Source organism: Myxocyprinus asiaticus, chromosome 36 (assembly GCF_019703515.2).
Source record: "Myxocyprinus asiaticus isolate MX2 ecotype Aquarium Trade chromosome 36, UBuf_Myxa_2, whole genome shotgun sequence".
In the NCBI taxonomy this organism is placed as follows: Eukaryota; Metazoa; Chordata; class Actinopteri; order Cypriniformes; family Catostomidae; genus Myxocyprinus; species Myxocyprinus asiaticus.
The window spans coordinates 37708789-37729222 of NC_059379.1; the positions used below are offsets into that span (position 1 = coordinate 37708789).

At 39.0% G+C, this 20434-nt stretch overlaps 1 protein-coding gene and 1 pseudogene across 4 annotated transcripts; one reads left to right on the top strand and one right to left on the bottom strand.

The window, feature by feature from the left end:
- Positions 1 to 9027: 9027 nt before the first annotated feature.
- Positions 9028 to 14733, top strand: LOC127427128 (uncharacterized). 4 transcript variants are annotated; one of them, XM_051674533.1, is made up of 6 exons: positions 9028 to 9051; positions 9384 to 9484; positions 9814 to 10025; positions 10507 to 10551; positions 12807 to 12979; positions 14216 to 14733. In XM_051674533.1, the coding sequence occupies exons 1-5, from the start codon at positions 9035 to 9037 to the stop codon at positions 12945 to 12947; spliced, it is 516 nt and encodes a 171-aa protein (XP_051530493.1). In that variant the 5' UTR covers positions 9028 to 9034; the 3' UTR covers positions 12948 to 12979; positions 14216 to 14733. The 4 variants fall into 4 exon arrangements, 2 of the variants coding, with proteins under 2 accessions (XP_051530493.1, XP_051530494.1); XM_051674534.1 differs by having other exon boundaries at positions 9030 to 9051; positions 12807 to 12915; XR_007894904.1 differs by lacking the exons at positions 9028 to 9051; positions 9384 to 9484; positions 9814 to 10025; positions 10507 to 10551 and having other exon boundaries at positions 11029 to 12979.
- Positions 14734 to 17660: 2927 nt separating this feature from the next.
- Positions 17661 to 18447, bottom strand: LOC127427220 (uncharacterized; annotated as a pseudogene).
- Between the last annotated feature and the right edge of the window lie 1987 nt (positions 18448 to 20434).

Consider the following 20434-nt stretch of genomic DNA (forward strand, 5'->3'; position numbering starts at 1 on the left):
AGTGGAGTGTTGAGACCCTTTAAAAATTTGGTTCAACATTTTGGGATTCACCCAGATCTCAGTTCTTTAGGTATTTACAGCTGTGCCACCTGCTCTGTACTATTTTACACCCCCCTAAAGCGGCAGATACTCTAGGAGTGGTGATTACTGCTTTTGGAAAAGGTCATGAGGCATCAGTGTATTACTCCCCGCTAATTCAGTGTCTGGGGGATGGAGCTTTAATTTCTATCAAGAGATTATGGGAGAAAGATTTAAACTTTGTATTGGAGGAGGGAGTGTGGGTTAGGATTCTAAAATAATGTCAAGTCTGCATCTAGAGATGCAAGGGTGCCCCTTATGCAAATAGTGGGGGTTAAATGTTGATTGTGTATATATGCTTTGCTTTTCTTTGTTTACTGTATGAATCAATAAAAAAATGTTAATCACAAAAAGAATATGTAAAGTAAATGAATACAGATGCAACAGCACAACACGGTATGAAAATATATTAAAATGGGACTTTACAGCTCTCAAAAGATTAAACTCAGCCAAACACAGCAAACTCAGCAGATTGGTTTCAATATTGTATCATGCGGGATGTCCCTCTTAAAGAGACACTAATCATATTGCCGCTGTCCACAACATTTACATTCATAGTACACAAAATACAAATTTGTTATTTTTAGTCTTTTACTCTTTATTGTTGGTAAATGGCACTTTTCTTAAATGGCATGTAACAATGTAAAGACAATAACTCAACCTTCATTGTTTCCTGAGCATTTCATTTGCTAGTTATCAAAATACAAAGCACTGACAATTTGAATTGTGAGTCTGTACATCTTGAAATGTTTATGTACAGTTACAGTTATATAGTGTTATTATTTGCCTAGGCAGACTTTAAAATAAACTTCATATTAAAGGGAAAGTTCACAAAAATTATCTAAAAATGTTCTCACCCTCATGCCATCCCAGATGTGTATGACTTTTTCTTCTGTAAAAACACAAATGAAGATTTTAGGAGAATATCTAAGTTCTGATGGTCCATTTAATGCAAGTGAATGGTGGAAATTTTAGTTAAATTTTAAGCTCCAAAAATCACATAAAGGCAGCATAAAAGTAATCCATACGACTCCAGTGGTTAAATCCGTATTCAAAAGCAATATGATAGGTGAGGGTGAGAAAGAGATCAATATTTAAGTACTTTTACTACTATAAATTCTCCTCCCTGCCCAGTAGGTGGCGATATGCATGAAGAATGTAAATCACCAAAAAGTCTCTTAGGAGAGAAGAGTCTTTAGAAAAGTGAAAGTGGAGATTTATAGTAAAAAGGAACTTAAATTTAACTGTTTTTCACTGTTTCTCATTCACTTACATTGAAAAAAAAAAAAAGAGCTATTTTTCTAAAAAACATTGGAAACATTGGACATGAAATTAACAGGCTGAATATGAATCCCACTCCAACCCTGGTTAGATCTCTTTTTGGCTCATTTGATCTGTAAGAAAGTGTGGGAGAGAAAGCTGGATTAAAACATATTCATATAATCATTATAACCTCATATTCAAATGTATTATGCATAACCTCATGTAATCCCGAACAAGTGAAGAACAATGAACAAATATAGCTGCGAGCAGCAGTGACGGGCCCAAGCACCATGGGACCAATTCCACTCGTTGGCTTTCGGGAAACAATGCAAGGTGGACACACCAACAACTCAACATTAATGTAAACTTGGACCCTAATCATACAATGAGTAATAGATATATGCCACCATTCCAGTTTGACTACAACTTCACAAAATTGTCCATCAGGAGTGTCTAAACAATTTAAGCAATTTGGGTAAGAGACATTTTTCAAAGTCTATTGTAAGTGCCACACTTCCTGCTGCCAGTTGGTGGCGCTATGACGTGACCCACTATAGCCATATCCATGTGATTAGCCCCCAAGAAAAAAAAACTCAAGTCTCTCAATATTTAATTGTAATTTGAAATTTTTTGCTAACTGATTAATTTGAAATTTTTGCTATAATCTAATATAATTATTTATTGAAAAAAAATCTAGATCTAAAGATTATATTGTATTGAAATTATTTGCCATGTTTATTCATCCATAAACTGGCTTTAAATTAAATTAACAAATGTAATTCATGGCATTAGGTGTTAAGATTTTAATACGAGCACAGAAGTCATTTAGGCTTGTAATTTCCTTGCAATTCTGTTGTTGCATTTTTTTCTCTGTTCACTGTCAAAATAAATGAAGTACATTTATTTTGTACATTTATTTAGGGCAGTGGTAGCTCAGCAGTTAAGGCTCTGGGTTACTGATCAGAAGGTCGGGGGTTCAAGCCCCAGCACTGCCAAGATGCCACTGTTGGGCCCTTGAGCAAGGCCCTTAACCCTATCTGCTCCAGGGGCGCCGTATCATGGCTGACCCTGCACTCTGACCCCAGCCTAGCTGGGATATGTGAAAAAGAAGAATTTCACCGTATATGTGCAAATGTTTAATGTGTGATAAATAAAGAAAATTATTAATTATTATTAATTATTACATTAACTTTGAGTCTGCATTTGTTATTCATACGCACAACTGTTTAAATTGCCTCTAAATTAATGTTGGGCAAATGAGGACATAAATTAGCTTAGAATACTGCATGTTCGCCCATAGAATAATTATTCAAAGCATAAATTACCAACTGGTTACCAACAAACAACTATTTGTCATGGTTCCGGCATTTGTGCCGGCTCATACTGTTTGTTTTTCTCTCTCCCTCACGTCTCACAGGTGGAGCCAGCACACGATCAGCGTTTCCATGGGAATGGTGATCGATCTCGGGGAAAATGCTGATCACAGCAATGATTTACTCGCCCGTTATCATCTGCTTCACTCTGACTGCTCTCCCTACTTATTCTTTGTGTGTCACCTCGTTATTTGCCTGTATATTGTTCACTGTCATGTTAACTGTGCTCTCTTGTGTAGTTGGAGCATGCTCACATGTCTGTTGGTTGCCCCTCTGTAGAGGTGCGGTTACCTTCCTGTTTGCCGTCACCCTCACCAGTTCTGTGCCCAGTTCATGTGGAGGATTCCTCGGTCTCTGCCCGCGTCTCGGGGAACATATCATCTGGAAAATGACCCAACCATAACCATAAAGTCATTAAAGCCATAGCCATAACATTGTCATTAAGTAACAACTGACAAAAGGACGATTAACTGGCGACGTCGTCACTATGGCGGGAAGTCCATGCCAAAACCAAGCGTCTGATCAACCGACCGACGTCCAAAAGCCTAACCGAACATCTTGTGCTTTGAGTGTCTTACACGGCGGGTGACCCATGTGACGACCTGACGTGATGTCAATGTCTTGAAATTAGCTTGATTTTAACTAGGTAAGGAGCCATGCTGTTGTTTAAAGACTTTAAATGGACATTACAGGCACTAAATATAGATATTTTATACTTAAAACAATACTCATTTTTAACTGCATCCTGCTGTACTTCCCTCAATAAGCATTCAGAGAAAGGTGTTGTAGGCTATTCTAAGTCCTTCTTAGTGATGAACTGATAGTTATAAAAAAAAGCTACCACCTGTATATCATGACTTTCTCTGATAATTTTGACAGAAACTTACATACCACATTCCATGACAGAAGGATCTAAAGTTCTGTTTTCATTTTTCAAAGGCGTGTGTGTGTGTGTGTGTGCGTTTGTTTGCGAGTCTGTTTGTTTGCTTGTGAGTGTGTGTGTGTTACTTGCAGAGAGCAGACACTGTACATACTATACATATAAACAGTCTTAATTCATGCGTTTTTATTTTTTCATATTTATTATTCATACGAAATTAAATTTTTATATAATTTGACTTTGAGCTAATCAGCCGGTCGCAAGCAAGTGAAACATTGCACAGGCAAAAAGAGAACATCTGTACACATTCAGATAAACAGGGGCAGACTGGTCATCGGGAGAACTGGGACTTTTCCCGAAGGGCCGGCCACGAAACAGGGCCGAATGGGCCACGATAAGCTGAAATGGGCCGCCACGTTATGCAGAACGGGCCACAAAACTGCGCCGCGATATGCCAAAGGGGGCAGTGGTATGCAGAAATGGACAGCTGATTTCTCTTCCCGGTCCGCCCCTGCGTTGCACAGAATTGTGGCAGAAAAATCATTGCATTTCAGGACAGCCTGTGACTAGAGAGAGTCAGGTATGTTTTTGGAGCTCTTTGTGTCTATGAGTAGAAAATTGTTATATTAAGTGAAAACTTGGTTTAATACTGATTACAGAAGTGTTCTAAAGCTGGATTGAGTTCATGTATGTGCTTTTCTGAATATAGTTTAACTGATATTCATAGTTTTACATATGATTCATTTAATAAATGTTTTTGTTTAAATTGGTGCGCAGGCGGCAACATTAAAGCACATATGCGCATTAATATGAATTTCATACATATAAATCTGGTGGATTGTGGTCACAAGTGTCATGACCACTGATCTGAGGGGGTGTGTGTGTTTCCTGTCCTGTCTTTAATAAACTGCAGACGTGATCCAACAGATTTTCTTGGAACACTGGAAATTTGGTGGTGAAAATTATCTCTGAAAATGAAGCATCAGTTTCACCACGATAGGTCTTCAGTTGGTTGTTTGATTTGGCTAAATTAGTCATCGTTTTCTGCTGTGAACAAATTTGAATTTATAGCTGTCCATGGCATATGGATGTAGTTTATTCCTTGGTCAATTCATTGTGTAATCTCCAGCTAAAAAAAAAAAAAAAAATCAGCTCAAGCTGGTAGCTGTGTTTTGGAACATGCTGGTAACTTCTTTCTAGCTGGTCCCAGCTTGGACCAGCTCATGACCAACTTCAACCCATTTATGACCAGTTTGGACCAGCTAGACACCAGCTACCAGCATGTTCCAAAACTCAGCTGCTTAAGCTGGCTTTTCCAGCAGGAGATGATGCCTTCACAACAAATCTAAACATAAAAGCGATGCAAATTAGTCCATACATTTTCAAGCCTTTTGTTTTTGCATGTATTTGTAACAAACAACAGTGATGTTGAAAATATTTAATTCCTGTCTTTTCAGGGATGATCAGCAACTACAAGATTTTTTGGATGAGGTGTCCAACATATTAATCAACCTAAGCCGTAGAGTAGCATCCACTCATGAGGACATGGATTATGTTTATCGAAGAACTGAACAAGTTCTTCATGTATTATCTTGGTTTTCTGAAACCACAGCAAAACCCAGTGCTCTAGAAGTGCAGCGGAGTCTGGTGTTTGCTTTAGAGACATTAGATAACTGTCAGTGCACAGTGGTCAATGGTTACAAAGCACCAATTATTATAACAGGAACAGGGCAACGTCCCGGTTTTGACATATCTAAAGAACAACTGGAATTCCTTCTCAAATTCGATTTCACTGTTCCACAAATCGCAAGACTTTTTGATGCGAGTGTCAGAACAATCAGAAGACGAATGGCAGAATTTGAATAAGTGAAGCAGTGCTTTACTGACATTAGTGAGGAGAACCTCCAGTGAATTGTGGCAGACTTTCTTGCCACCACTTCCAACTCTGGATACAGAATTGTCTTTGGATATCTGAGAAGCATAGGCATTAGGTGTGTAATATAATAAGAGATTAACAAATAAATAGGACATCAGTGGTATTTATTTTTTCAATAACTCTTATAATGATCCAAGTTATGTTAATGCTGTCATTGTTTTCTAAACTTAGGGATATTCACTACTTTTCCATAATTTTTAACAAATTCATAAATTTTCCACCAAAAAAGTTTGCTATTATTCTATATTTATATTCCTTCTGTAAGACTATTTTAAATTAATTTGGGATCTTCTTTAAAAGAATGTGACAGGCAAGTCAGTTTGCAGTGTTTTTCATTTTATTTCAGTAAATAACTGAATAAGTTGTCGCTAATTAATTGGCTTTGAGTGATATTGGAGATTAAGGGATACAATGGTTTTAAATCAATGGTTGTTTCAGTCAGGACCATTTGCATCGTGTATAAATTTTACTTTCATTTGGAAGTCGGCTGGTGCGGGTCCTGATGCTGCGATACTGCCTGCCTGATGGTAGCAGTGAGAGCAGCCCATGGTTTGGGTGGCTGGAATCTCTGATGATCCTCCGAGCTTTTTTCACACACCGCCTGGTATATGTGTCCTGAAGGGAGGGAAGCTCACCTCCAATGATGTGTCTGGCAGTTCGCACCACACTTTGCAGGGCTTTGCGGTTGTGGGTGATTCTATTGCTGTACTAGGCAGTGATGCAGCCAGTCAGGATGCTCTCTACAGTGCTGGTGTAGAACCATGTGAGGATGTGGCGGTTCATTCCAAACTTCCTCAGCCGTCTCAGGAAGAGGCACTGGTGAGCCTTCTTCACAACGGCCTTAGTGTGGACAGACCATGTGAGTTCCTCAGTGATGTGGACACCCAGGAACTTGAAGCTGCTGACTCTCTCCACTGGTGCTCCATTGATGGTGATGGGACTATGTTCTCTTTCACTTTTGAATAATTGATTACTGTACTTATGTAATTGATCATACTGTAATGTCACCTGTAGTAAGTCCGTCTATCCTCTAGGAAATTACTACAGCCTTTAGAATGAGAAAGCAGATGATCTAGCACATGATGATCTAGCAAAAAGCTAAATAACTGGCAGAGTATAAATTCATAGGGGAAAAGACACTAGCACAACAATTATGTGGGTGGAGCTGGAAGAGCACAACTATATTTTTTCTAAAATAATTATCGTACTCATTGTTATAAATACTGTAGTAAATCGCACCTGTATGAAGTCCATCTATCTTCTGGGAAGTTACTACAACCTTTAGAATGAGAATATCATTTTGGTGAAGTGAATATTTTCCTTAATTGAATACTGTACTCCTAATTGATCATACTGTAATAATCTCACCTGTAGTAAGTCTGTCTATCCTCTGGGAAGTTACAACAATCTGAATGTGAAAATTCACCTTGATATTTTAGTGAATATTTTTCTAAAATAATTGATTACTGTACTCATGTAATTGATGATACTGTAATAGTCACATGGGGGTGGGGGTTGTGTTGGACCTTCAACCCACAGCAACAGTTAGTAGCCCAATTCCGCAGTTAACCCTTCAGGCTACAATTGTGGTTTGCATTCGTGTTATTTTTGGCCTATAGTGAGCAATGTGGAAGATATGTCAAAGAGGTGATAACTTCACCTCTTTGTTAGTATGTATTTTGTCTGATGAACATTCATTTCTGAACTTACTCTTTCCTATTTTACAGAGCAGAACGTGAGCCATTGCAAAGCATCTGAAATGCTTGTTAGAGCATCACAGATGATCAGAGGACCGCAGAACATTACATCAACATACATCGCAACTCAAGTGCACACATTCACACTGTCCCCAAACCCCCATCAAAACTGTCCAACAACTGCAATTCTGACACCCTCGCATACATCTAATTCTTTCCCATCATATATCCCAACACAATTTCAGTCATCCACACAGTCTGCTGTCCAAAGCAATGAACCAGCTTTCATTCCCACAGAGCTGCACACAAATACACCCCAAATGTCCCCAAACCCCTATCAAAACTGTCCAACACCTGCCTCTCTGACACCTCTATCTTGCCACATACATGCCAAGACACATTTCCAAGAAGAAGAGCACCACATACGGAGTCCATTTTAAAGGGGTCTTTTCAAGCCATACACGAAAGACCCAAATAGAACACAAACATCTTATCAGTATATACAGACCTTCTGCTGTCTGGCTGAGACAAACAGCAACATGGCTCCATCCCACAGAGAACGGCAGGTTCTGGCTTTTTCAGGCCTTGTTTTTAAAAGGATAGTTCTGGTATGTGTATCAGGCACATTTTGTGACGAGACAAGAGAGGAATGAGGATCTAAATGCAGCCTTTTTAATAAAATAGAGGTAAACCAGGTAACTCAGAACATAATGAAACAAAACACAGGGAACAAAGCACAGCATAATACAGATGAAGACTGACAAAGAAACCAGGGGAAAACAAGGGCTTAAATACACAAGGGAAAACAAGGGAACGAGGAACACCTGGGAAAACAATCAGGGGAAAACCAATCATGAAAAGAAACTACAAAGGACTACAAAACTAACAGGAAACAGGAACAGGGAACTAAACCAGAATTTCAACATAAAAGTCAATACAAAAAACAAGGAATATGTGACACATTTGATGAATTCAACACCCAGCTCACAAATGCATACCTTCCGCTTAAGAATGCACATGGATTTAAATTGAATGCGGTGCAGTCGAAGCCAAAACTTAATGGATATACCTATACCGAATTCTGGGTATTCAATACCTTACCTGAAATGTCAGCATGGCTTAATCAAGGCCACTGCCTACATAGTGCCACTGCAGAAAATACGGTAAGATTTGGGTTTTAAGTGAAATGTCAATACACTTATTATATTAAGTAGTAGGACTGACACTTTGCACCAAAATAGGAATAATTTAGTATTTTTTAAGTAGTAATTAATGATTATGGTCAACATTATTTAACAACAGTATTATTATTATATAATACATTGTTTTTTTAAAGAATGTTGTAAAGGAAGTTTGCCAGCATTGCTGTGGAGCTATTCCCCTTTTTGATCTGGAGAAGCATATTCAACAATGCAAAAGGTAACCTGTCCTCAGTTGTATCTAAAGTTATTTCTTAGAAAAAATTATATCCACATTTCTGTATTAATTTGTCCAATAACTCATAATATTGGATTCCTTTGTTTTGTTTGAATGTGCATACAAACTCATTTTCTAATGGGTTTTTACAAAAATAAATGAATGTTTATTGCCAAGTTTAATTACTTAACATGGTCCTCTTTTGTGCACTACCCCCTCTTTGTTATTAATTAGACTCAGAAAGGGGAGTTAACCATCACTGCATTACAGATACTTGTTTAGATGTATTCATAAAAAAATGCACTTTCAGTGGGCTGGGTTGAGCATTCCAAATTAGAACATATGTTTGTTTTGTTTTTTCAGGTCCAAAGGGCAAGATGAGCAAACAGAAATGCATCAGAGTACTTCGTAAGTCTTGATTGATTCTTTATATATTGTTTAAAAAATGCCTGATATATGCATAAATGTATGTGTAAATTTAGTACAATATATTTGAGGTGCCAGATAGTAATGCCCATTTTTATACATGTAGTAGAAGTTACTATAATTGACTCTACAGGTACAGTAAAGAGTCATGATATAGTGGACCTTTCTGGATACTTTCTGTGTAACATTGCAGCTTCATTAATTGAATGTATTTTTAGTGTATCTGTCGAACCGTTAAGCAACTGGAAAAAGATTGTGTCTTGCTTCAACATGCTATAATTTACATTCAGTAATTATAAACCTATATTCCACAGAACACATTGCCATGAAAGCACTCCAGAACTTCAACCAACTTGGTCCCTAAGAGTGGTGCTGCTGGATGACCCATTCATGGATGTGTATAATTCAAAAGATGGTAATTTCTTTTGCAACACAATTTTCTTAAAAAGTGATGAACATAAACTTTACTCTGGGGCCATATTTGCTATTGGTTTGAGCAGAAGACACTGAATAGGTTCGGCACTGTATGAAGATGCCATTCATTTCAAGACAATGAATCTAAATGTTTTGAAGCTGTCACATAGATAGAGCATTACTGAACTATGTATTTCAGATTTTTACATGATATGTCCATGCTATGTATGAAAAAAAGACCTTTTTTTGCCAAACTATTTTGCTGATACCACAGTTTGCCATTACTGATCTGGCTGTCTCTTAAAATGTTTGAAATCTTTTATTTTGCAGCAAATAAAATGCAACTCATTATGGTGCCACTTGCACTAAATGCTCAACAGTTTGTGGCCTTTCTACATAAAGAGTTTCCATTTCTTGGAGAACACCCATTTGAGGTGGACAAGAGCAGAAAGTTGCACGTTTTGACCTGCTCAATCAAGACACCATCAGCAATAAAGGCTCTTGGAGAGCTTGGAAGATCTGCTCTGTATATCAGACCACAGGTGTATGTACATTTTTTTATTAGGGATGTATGGATATGAATTTGTAGGTAGGTTTTAACCAAAAAATATAGGACAATGCCAATGTTTTCCCTCATGACTGTCTTACCTTAATTTGTCAACAGATCACCATTTTGCTAATGAATTTAGCTTTAAAAGTGTGAAAACAGTTACATCAGCTATGCAATTGTTCAAACAATAAATAATTGAGCAGATTTAAATAGAACACAACAAATAACTTAACAAAAAGTCATTGATGCAGTTACTTTCTACCAGTATGCTCACAAATTATCTCAAATAGGCAGATAAATATTGGTGGCTGATACATTAGTGCAGCCCTATTTTATCTTGTCTCGACCTTGCTAACATTTTTTGTAGGTCACTGTAATGATTAATATTTTCTAGATAGTGCACAAATTACATATTGCATTACAGACACAGAACAGACATGTCAAAATTTTATAATTTTTGTGCCTTATTTTAGATGGACAAGGAGATAACACACTCCGACCCAGATGAACTGTCAGAGGTAAATAATGAACTGAAAATATGAATATACTCCATTATGCGATTCTGGCTCTACTACACATAGGTTGTTGTATCACAAATAGTACACTGAGTTACATTATCCTTCCTTATAATTTGCCCCAATTATAGTCTACATTGCTTGCATTATTCAATGGCAACACAATCACAGAGTTAATTAATCCCCAATCCATTAATTCTGAGACTCTTTTGTTGAAGGGAATTGACACTGAGAGTACATCATCTGATCTGTTTTTGGATTCACATTACATGGAAAGCCCAAACAATTCACCACTTGCTCTTGCATCTCTAGCTGAACTGAGCCCAACCGATTTGTCTGTTCCTGAACAAAGCTCGGACACGTGTTCTTTTTCAGCTGAAAATACACCTCCTGTTCAAAATGTGGCACAATCCCCTGCTGGTGCCAATTCACCTGCTCAAATAAGCCCTACTCATTCCCCTCTTTCTGAAATAAGTCCACTCCACTCCCCTCTTAATGAAGACAGTCCTGTCCATTCACATCTTCCTGAGCGAAGCTCGGTCCATTCCCAACTTAGTGAAGACAGTCCAGTCCATTCACCTCTTTCTGAGCGAAGCCTGGTCCATTCCCAACTTAGCGAAGACAGTCCTGTCCATTCACATCTTCCTGAGTGAAGCCCGGTCCATTCCCAACTTAGCGAGGACAGTCCTGTCCATTCACCTCTTTCTGAGTGAAGCCCGGTCCATTCCAAACTTAGTGAAGACAGTCCTGTCCATTCACCTTTTCCTGAGCGAAACCTGGTCCATTCCCAACTTAACGAAGACAGTTCTGTCCATTCACATCTTCCTGAGTGAAGCCCGGTCCATTCCCAACTTAGCGAAGACAGTCCTGTCCATTCACCTCTTTCTGAGCGAAGCCCGGTCCATTCCAAACTTAGCGAAGACAGTCCTGTCCATTCACCTTTTCCAGAGCGAAACCTGGTCCATTCCCAACTTAACGAAGACAGTCCTGTCCATTCACATCTTCCTGAGCGAAGCTCGGTCCATTCCCAACTTAGTGAAGACAGTCCAGTCCATTCACCTCTTTCTGAGCGAAGCCTGGTCCATTCCCAACTTAGCGAAGACAGTCCTGTCCATTCACATCTTCCTGAGTGAAGCCCGGTCCATTCCCAACTTAGCGAAGACAGTCCTGTCCATTCACCTCTTTCTGAGCGAAGCCCGGTCCATTCCAAACTTAGTGAAGACAGTCCTGTCCATTCACCTTTTCCTGAGCGAAACCTGGTCCATTCCCAACTTAACGAAGACAGTCCTGTCCATTCACATCTTCCTGAGCGAAGCCCGGTCCATTCCCAACTTAGCGAAGACAGTCCTGTCCATTCACCTCTTTCTGAGCGAAGCCCGGTCCATTCCAAACTTAGTGAAGACAGTCCTGTCCATTCACCTTTTCCTGAGCGAAACCTGGTCCATTCCCAACTTAACGAAGACAGTTCTGTCCATTCACATCTTCCTGAGTGAAGCCCGGTCCATTCCCAACTTAGCGAAGACAGTCCTGTCCATTCACCTCTTTCTGAGCGAAGCCCGGTCCATTCCCAACTTAGCGAAGACAGTCCTGTCCATTCACCTCTTTCTGAGCGAAGTGTATAGCTAGAAGTACAGTAACTCAATGTATCCGTCTTTTCCACTGCTGTGCTCAGAACTGCTCTATACCAGGGTTGTGCAGCATTAAGAATGCCATCTGTTAAATTGAAGTGAATTCGAATTAATGTGGCAAACATGACCTACAATTGCAATTTGAATATGAATTTAGGAAGCAGAATTAAAATGGAATGAAGTTCAAAAAATTAATAACTGTTGTTAAGTTTATTTTTTAGTTATGTATTTGATTTTTCTGTAAAACATGAAACATGTTATCATACACACTGCATTTAGGGTATTTTCAAAAACATTGCACTGTATAATTATTCTTATATCAGGTAAATAATATTTAAAAAACAGACAGGCCAGTTTATTTGATTATTGTGGTTATTTCATATTTCATCCATTTTCATTTTATGGACAGTGGTGGAGGAGCACACCTTTTCCTGCATTGCTCTAATTTAATTTTTATATTCATGATTATTTTGTACAGTAACACTTTGGTTCAAGTTTCAAATTACAACTCATGAATTGAAAGAGAGTTAATTCTGAAATTCTTAATTTTGGCACAAGTTTCGCTATGTGAAATATTCCGTTTTTTGGGGGGTGGGTGTTTTTTGTTTTTTTTATGTTTTTGTGTTTCAGATCAACACACCTAGATCTGTGGAAGAAGCAAGGGCAGCAGTTTCTGCCTTTGCAGACACCCTAGGTGTTATGGGGGCCTTCACTTACATCAGAAATGTAGAAGAGCGGGGTAGGGTAATGCAGACTGCATTGCAGTTTTAACTTCAGGACAGATTTTCACAGCCTCTTTCACAGTAAATTGAAGATTTTTATATTTCATCTCATTTGTAAAACTATATTAGTGTGGTGTTATGTTTAGTTTAGAAAATCCAGTTTTAAAGAGAAGATACACTATATTGCCAAAAGTATTCGCTCACCCATCCAAATAATTGAATTCAGGTGTTCCAATCACTTCCATGGCCACAGGTGTATAAAATGAAGCACCTAGGCATGCAGACTGCTTTTACGAACATTTGTGAAAGAATGGGCCGCTCTCAGGAGCTCAGTGAATTCCAGCGTGGTACTGTGATAGGATGCCACCTGTGCAACAAGTCCAGTCGTGAAATTTCCTCGCTACTAAATATTCCACAGTCAACTGTCAGTGGTATTATAACAAAGTGGAAGTGATTGGGAATGACAGCAACTCAGCCACGAAGTGGTAGGCCACATACATCACCAAGTGCAATGCAAAGCGTCGGATGCAGTGGTGTAAAGCACGCCGCCACTGGACTCTAGAGCAGTGGAGATGCGTACTCTGGAGTGACGAATCACGCTTCTCCATCTGGCAATCTGATGGACGAGTCTGGGTTTGGCGGTTGCCAGGAGAACGGTACTTGTCTGACTGCATTGTGCCAACTGTGAAGTTTGGTGGAGGGGGGATTATGGTGTGGGGTTGTTTTTCAGGAGCTGGGCTTGGCCCCTTAGTTCCAGTAAAAGGAACTCTGAATGCTTCAGCATACCAAGAGATTTTGGACAATTCCATGCTCCCAACTTTGTGGGAACAGTTTGGGGATGGCCCCTTCCTGTTCCAACATGACTGCACACCAGTGCACAAAGCAAGGTCCATAAAGACATGGAAGAGCGAGTTTGGTGTGGAAGAACTTGACTGGCCTGCACAGAGTCCTGACCTCAACCTGACAGAGCACCTTTGGGATGAATTAGAGCGAAGACTGCGAGCCAGGCCTTCTCGTCCAACATCAGTGTCTGACCTCACAAATGCGCTTCTGGAAAAATGGTCAAAAATTCCCATAAACGCACTCCTAAACCTTGTGGAAAGGCTTCCCAGAAGAGTTGAAGCTGTTATAGCTGCAAAAGGTGGGCTGACGTCATATTAAACCCTATGGATTAAGAATGGGATGTCACTTAAGTTCATATGCGTCTAAAGGCAGGTGAGCGACTTTTGGCAATATAGTGTATATTAACACTAGCTGAAGCATTTCCTATGGTGTAACTTTTTAATCACTGATTTTCTATATTGTCTTGCACACTAGGCTAAAGGAAGGTCTAATGACTTTGGGGGTCCTAAATGAGGTTGTAGCCAACCCAGAGATATTCCACAGAATCTTCACAGCATCCGTTGTGCCTCTAAACTCCACTGACCTAGTGAACCTTTTCAACCCCATTTTCTCGCTGATTGGAAGTAATAGGAGAAGGTTTGAGAATAGAACTCTTGCTTTCTGGAGAGACTGGCTGTTGGAGGTGGAACGTAATTATTTGTTTGCTTTTGATGTATCCAAGTGTTTTAACAGCAACGATTACTGTATGTGTTACCTGAGAAGTGAGTGAGGGTCTGGCCTGTGTCAGTGAAAGTGTTTACTCATTTAGCCAGGCTTCAAGGGCAGACATGGCATCTGTGTTGTATTTCATTTATTTTACATCACATTTTTATTACATTTATTCATATACAGTTGCCGCAAAAAGTATTTGGACACCAAAGCCTTAAGACAGTGCGAATGCTGCAGTAAATTTCAGTTTCCTTTGCTTGTTGTAAGAACACTTCTTGAATATAAATTTGAAATGCAGTGGTTATTTCTTAGCATTACTTTTTGTCCTGTCTGCTGCTGTTCTCCTGCATCTGTCTCATGGGTTGTGGAGGAGATAACTTAAATTGACTTAAAATATTAAAACAACATCTGAATTGTACTGACAGTCAGATCTAGTAAGGAAAATAGCAAAATCTTATACTTAAACTGTATGTTAATTATTTTTTTTATTGGTAAACCAAAAAAACAATTAAACATCTCAAGACACAGCTTCAAACAAACCTCAAATTATAACAGTATTAAAAAATAACATTGAATAAGACAAAGAGAGACAAAAATAAATATAAATGCACATACCTACACATAAACAGACACTGTAATATACACACATTTTTACAAGTACTTGTCTCCTTAAAGTAGCCTAAAAAATGGCTCCATGATTTAGTCAAAAGATTGGGTTTCATTCTGACTCTAAATTTAATCTTTTAAAGTTTGAGGGCAAACAGTAGGTCAAAAGCCTCCTGACGATAGGTTGGTGGAGATGGCTGTGCTATATTATCCATCTCTAAAGTTGTTAGTTTAATATTTTCTGGGAGAATGACAAATACACCTGTCAGGAGGTGGCAGAAATTCTGAGAGACAATTAAAAATTCTTCCCCAAAACCTTAATAGCTTAGGACAAGACTAAAATGAATAAAACAAAGAGGCTGGCTCTACAGCACAGTGTGGACAAGTTGGGTCCAAATCAGGAAATACCTTGCAGAGTTGCCATGGCACGCTTTTTACGACTAAAAAATTCTACGGCACACCACTATCCCACATAGGCTAACCATCGTCAGCATTTTTCCTTTTCAAGAACTTGGCCGTGTTTTCTGTCCATCTTAGTAGCGTGTTTACTTGTAATGTTTGAAATTTGGCTATGCAAAAAAAACCCCCAAAAAAACAAGTCACATAGGTAGGCTATGCTGTGTGAGGTCACAGGTGGCAAGAGCACTAAATGGGTAATGAAAAAACAACAAATTTGCTTATTTTTAATTTGTAGATTTGTTCTTGCAATGCCACAACAAATTACAGGGATGCAAACTCATGAGGAGTGAAAAAGGTAAGACAATCACTGGTCCACGAAAAATTTTTCTGGGGATATTTTTTTTAAAGAATAAGGTAAAAGCACCAATTCCAGCTGTTTGAGTGATTCAAGTTTACAACTGAGCAGAATTAGCTGCAAAATAAAGAGTATTTTTGTGAGGCTTGCTTCTGTTTCACAAATTTGTTCAATTTTATTAACTGATTAGTTCAGTGACCCCTTCTGGAAATGAGTTTCAATAACGTCCTTATCTTTTCCTTTACTAAAACTTGCATGGCAACAAATCTACTGACTTCAGTATAAGAATTATAAACACAAAGCAGTTCTACGGGATCATTTTCCTATAGTAGCCTATTTAAACCACTGAGCGTGGCTTTTATCAGAAAAGACCACAATAATAGACAAATAATAATCATTTTGAGTTTCAGTAATGTTCTTTCGTCATTGTAAAGCGTATTTCACATGAGTTGAGTGCCAGCATTGAGCGCTGCATTGCCCTCCACATGACAAGAATTGCAGAAAGCGTCGCAGAGGGGCGATTTTACGAGGTGTGCACAATAAACATTGAAAACATGTATTTGGAAGAGAGAAAAAAAGCTTGCAGTTGCTTTGATAGCAGAAAGTAATACAAGGACTCGTTTATGTTTAGGTCTAAGTGTTTTCTTGGTGAATTTAAATTAGTTCAATAACTGGCGTCTGATATTCGTAAACGATAAGGTAATATTTAATTAAAAGAAATTATGAGACATTCAATGTCTCCACAAATTTGGACAGTTTTTAAATATTTCTTATTGCTTAGTGCTCTCAAAGACATTATTGGTGAAGCAAAAACGTGTGTGTGAAAAACACTTTGGTGTAAAGTGGCGTCACATCATAGACTTCAATGTATTCTGCAGCGCTGACGCGAGTCATGTGAAAGACCCTTAACGCGTATGTGGCATGGGGGGGGGTTCACGCTCTCCTCCAAAGCCAGGTTCTCGGCACCACTGTAACAAGTTCTCAGTTCGGGATGGAGGAGTCAGGAGCCAGCGAAGCAGATTCAAGGTCACTCTTTTAATTCTCAGCCTCCCTCTCCCTATCTCTCTCTCTCTCTCTCTCTCTCTCTCTCTCTCTCTCTCACACACACACACACACAATCGACGGTAACTGTCGTAACAGACTAAATAATAAACAACAACACTCGTGGCTGTCTCTGGACTTGTCGGTCGGGCTGGCTGGCTCGCTCGCTCTGATGCTCTGGCGTGCCTTTTAAGTCTCCCTCCGCCATCACTATAATGAGAGACAGGTGTTAGAGATAATTATGAGCCAGGTGACGAGCCTTACCGCTCTCCCTCTAAAAGCTTTCATGCATTTATTTATTTTGTGGAATTTAATAATCTTTCACGGCACACTAGTGTGCCGCGCACAGTGGTTGGGAAACACTGCTCTAGACCAATGAATACAGTGCACTACCTTAAATTGGATATGGCTGTGCCTAGAGCTAACTGAAGAGGAATGCATCCCAAGTGTCATTTTTGAGAGTCATATTTAAGTCATTCTCCCAAAGAGACTTTAATGGTCTATTAAACGGAGTTTGTTTATTATTTATTATACTGTAAATCTTAGAAATAGCACCCCTTATACATTTATGCTGATCTAAAATGCACTCTAGAATACTGTTTGGAGGAATAGAGGGGAAAATATTAAATATTTACGGCTGAAATCCCGAACTTGAAAATACCGGAATAAATGTGTTATAAATCTGAATTTTCCTTTAAGTTGGTCAAACGAAGCAAAGTTATTGTCTATAAATAACTGGAGAAAGATACTTAAGCCCTAACGCTTTACGTAACTGGGACCAAATCCTCAAATTAACTTGACTTTAATGACCTAACTGCTACCACTGACATTCTCCTCAATGTCCTGTATTTCCTCATTTGAGGTTTCAACTGCATTTTTGGCCAGATTGGGATGCTCTTGGAATAGCAACCACATAGAGATGTATCTATGGACACAACTTTTGTTCTTTGTGCCTCTGCACTGGCAGTGCCATTTGCCCGAGTTGGTGTCAAATGTGGAAAATGTTCTCTCAAACTCACACCAGTTGTCCTTCTGTCCTGTGTACACCGAGAAGTAGATGTATCTGTCCGACAAACTGTGCCCCCCCCCCCCCCCCAAAAAAAAAATTGGAAACACACAGTCTACTTCCTCAGAGTAAGCCTGATTGTAGAGTGTCAAACATTCTTCTTGTCTAGATTTTGAGAAGTCCTTTTTCTACCATCTCCTTTATAGACTCATTGCTTCGTGCTGCAGGTGGAAAGTATACTTTTGCTTTCCTGGTCCTCTCTAGGTGATAGCATTCTTTACCAGGGTTTCCACTTTGGGCAGCTATATTCATAAAATCCCTACATGCCTCCACTTCACAATCATAAAGTCGAGCTATTAAACATTTTGGTACATGTAAGAGAGGTCTAATACCATGACTTTCTTTTGTTGTCACATATATTCCATTTTTTGGATCAGTGCACACCATGGGTTCCTGTCCATCATGCTTGTCCCTTTCATGTCTTTTGAAGTCAGAGGTGGTGGTGAAATGAATCCCACATTTCTGGCATATTCTTTCTCTTTTTTGGAACTGGTTTATCTTCAACAGTGGGTAGGGAGGGTTCTTCCACATCTGAGAAATAGATGCCACATTCCATTATGACTTTTATTACCATTTCAATGTATAATTATTTTTGTATCGCCACTTAAAGGAATAGTTCACCCAAAATGAAAATTTGGTGATAGTTTACTCACCCTCAGGCCATCCAAAATGTATCTGAGTTTCTTTTTTCATCAAAAGAGAATTTAAGATTTTTAGGATTTCATTTCAGGCCTCCTCCTTGATGAAGAAAGAAACTCAGATACATCTTGGATGGCCTGAGGGTGTGAATTATCAGCAAATTTTCATTTTGGTTTACTGGTTTACTCACCCATTGATTCAATAAAAGACATTGCCTGATTGGGACATGTAAATACTTTGCGACCGTCCTTCTCTTCTATTCTCAGCTTGGCCGGAAACATCAATGCAAAAGTGATCTTGCGTTGATGCAAGAGTTACTTGCATTCCCTGGACCGATCGCGTTTATCTCTTGTCGAACTCACAAAGTCCGGGAAAAAGAAAATATTATGATTCTTCCAAGAAAGCTTTAATTTGCTCCTCACCTGGCGCAACACAAGATCTTTATCGGATGATCTCAGAAATCTGGCCAGGATTGATTGGGGCCTATCTCCCTCAGCAGATCTGCAAGCAGGGACTCCGTGAGCTCACTCAATTTCCAGCTTGTGGCCTGTTATGTCGAGCAGACTCGGGAAAAGCTAGTCCAGGAATTTCACCATATCTCTGCCCTCTTCATGCTCAGGAATTCCAACTATTCGAACATTATTCCTGCGGCTTCTATTCTCAAGATCTTTTAGCTTTTCAAAAACCCGTTCCAAATCAACTTTGGTCGCGGGTGGATTAGCGGATGATTCCCTCTCCGAAGACTCCAAATAATCGATTCGTTTCTCAGCATCTGCCACTCTTGTAACTAACTCAGAATTTTATTTCCATCGCCGTAATCGATCGACGTATTACAGCGAGATCCTCCAAGTCAGCAAGAACCTTCGTCAGCATCACCGACATGTTGGACAACTGATGCTGGATCTCCTCTCCCGCCACGCCATCTAAATCGAGGCCTGTCAGGGCTTTCATCCTGAACACGTGTCTTTTAATATCTCAAGAGCAAATGTGTAACTGGGTGTATCGAATTTCACCAGATTATAATTTGAGAATAATTAAAAATTAGCAAAGTGCGCAGAGCTCGTCGCTCACACGTCTGCTTCTTGCATGGTGTCCGTAAAGCCATCTTTCAAAAAGTTGAACAACACACATTTTAATTGCAGTTGAAATTAATCAAAAATAAAGTTCAAAGTTTGAAATCAAGGTGTCTTGCTTTATTGTGTAGGCTTAACAATAACCCTGCTTAACGAAAATTACCCCATAGTACCACCTAGCATCCAACGTGTTTGTCGGTTTGGAGCTTTTTTTTTTTTTTCTTTTTTCTGTGGTCGGTTGGTCAATCAAAACTTGGTTGACCAAGACTCTTCTCATCGACTAATGTTTGGTCAACTATTAGGGGGCAGCCCTACAAATAGGTCAGAAGCCTAATATTTTAATTGTTTACATGAACATACCATGATTTAGTAAGTGGGATTTGAAATCCATAGATATATTTATTATTGTGACACACTTTCATCAGTGCCAATGGCTTCTTTTACCACATCTTCTGTTAGGACAGTAGCATGGTATGGCAAACTTGCCTAATAAGACAAGAATGTGTTTTCAAAATTAGTGAGAATAACAATTAAAAACCTGTAATGAATTGAAAGTATTTTCAAGAGATTTACGTGTGCTAGCCTCAATAAAATATATATACAGCAAATCTCGGAGGCCGTACGAAAAAATGATCTTCAGAGGCTGTTACTGTTGTGCTGCAATAAGAACAGTCATGAACACCACTGAGATTAAAAACTCCTCTTCACTGATAAACTAAAATTTTCTTCCTCTAAATGAAGTAGAGGAAACTTAGTTTTCACACTTTCTATTCGTTGTTGAATAACTCCAGTGTAAATAATGTTAA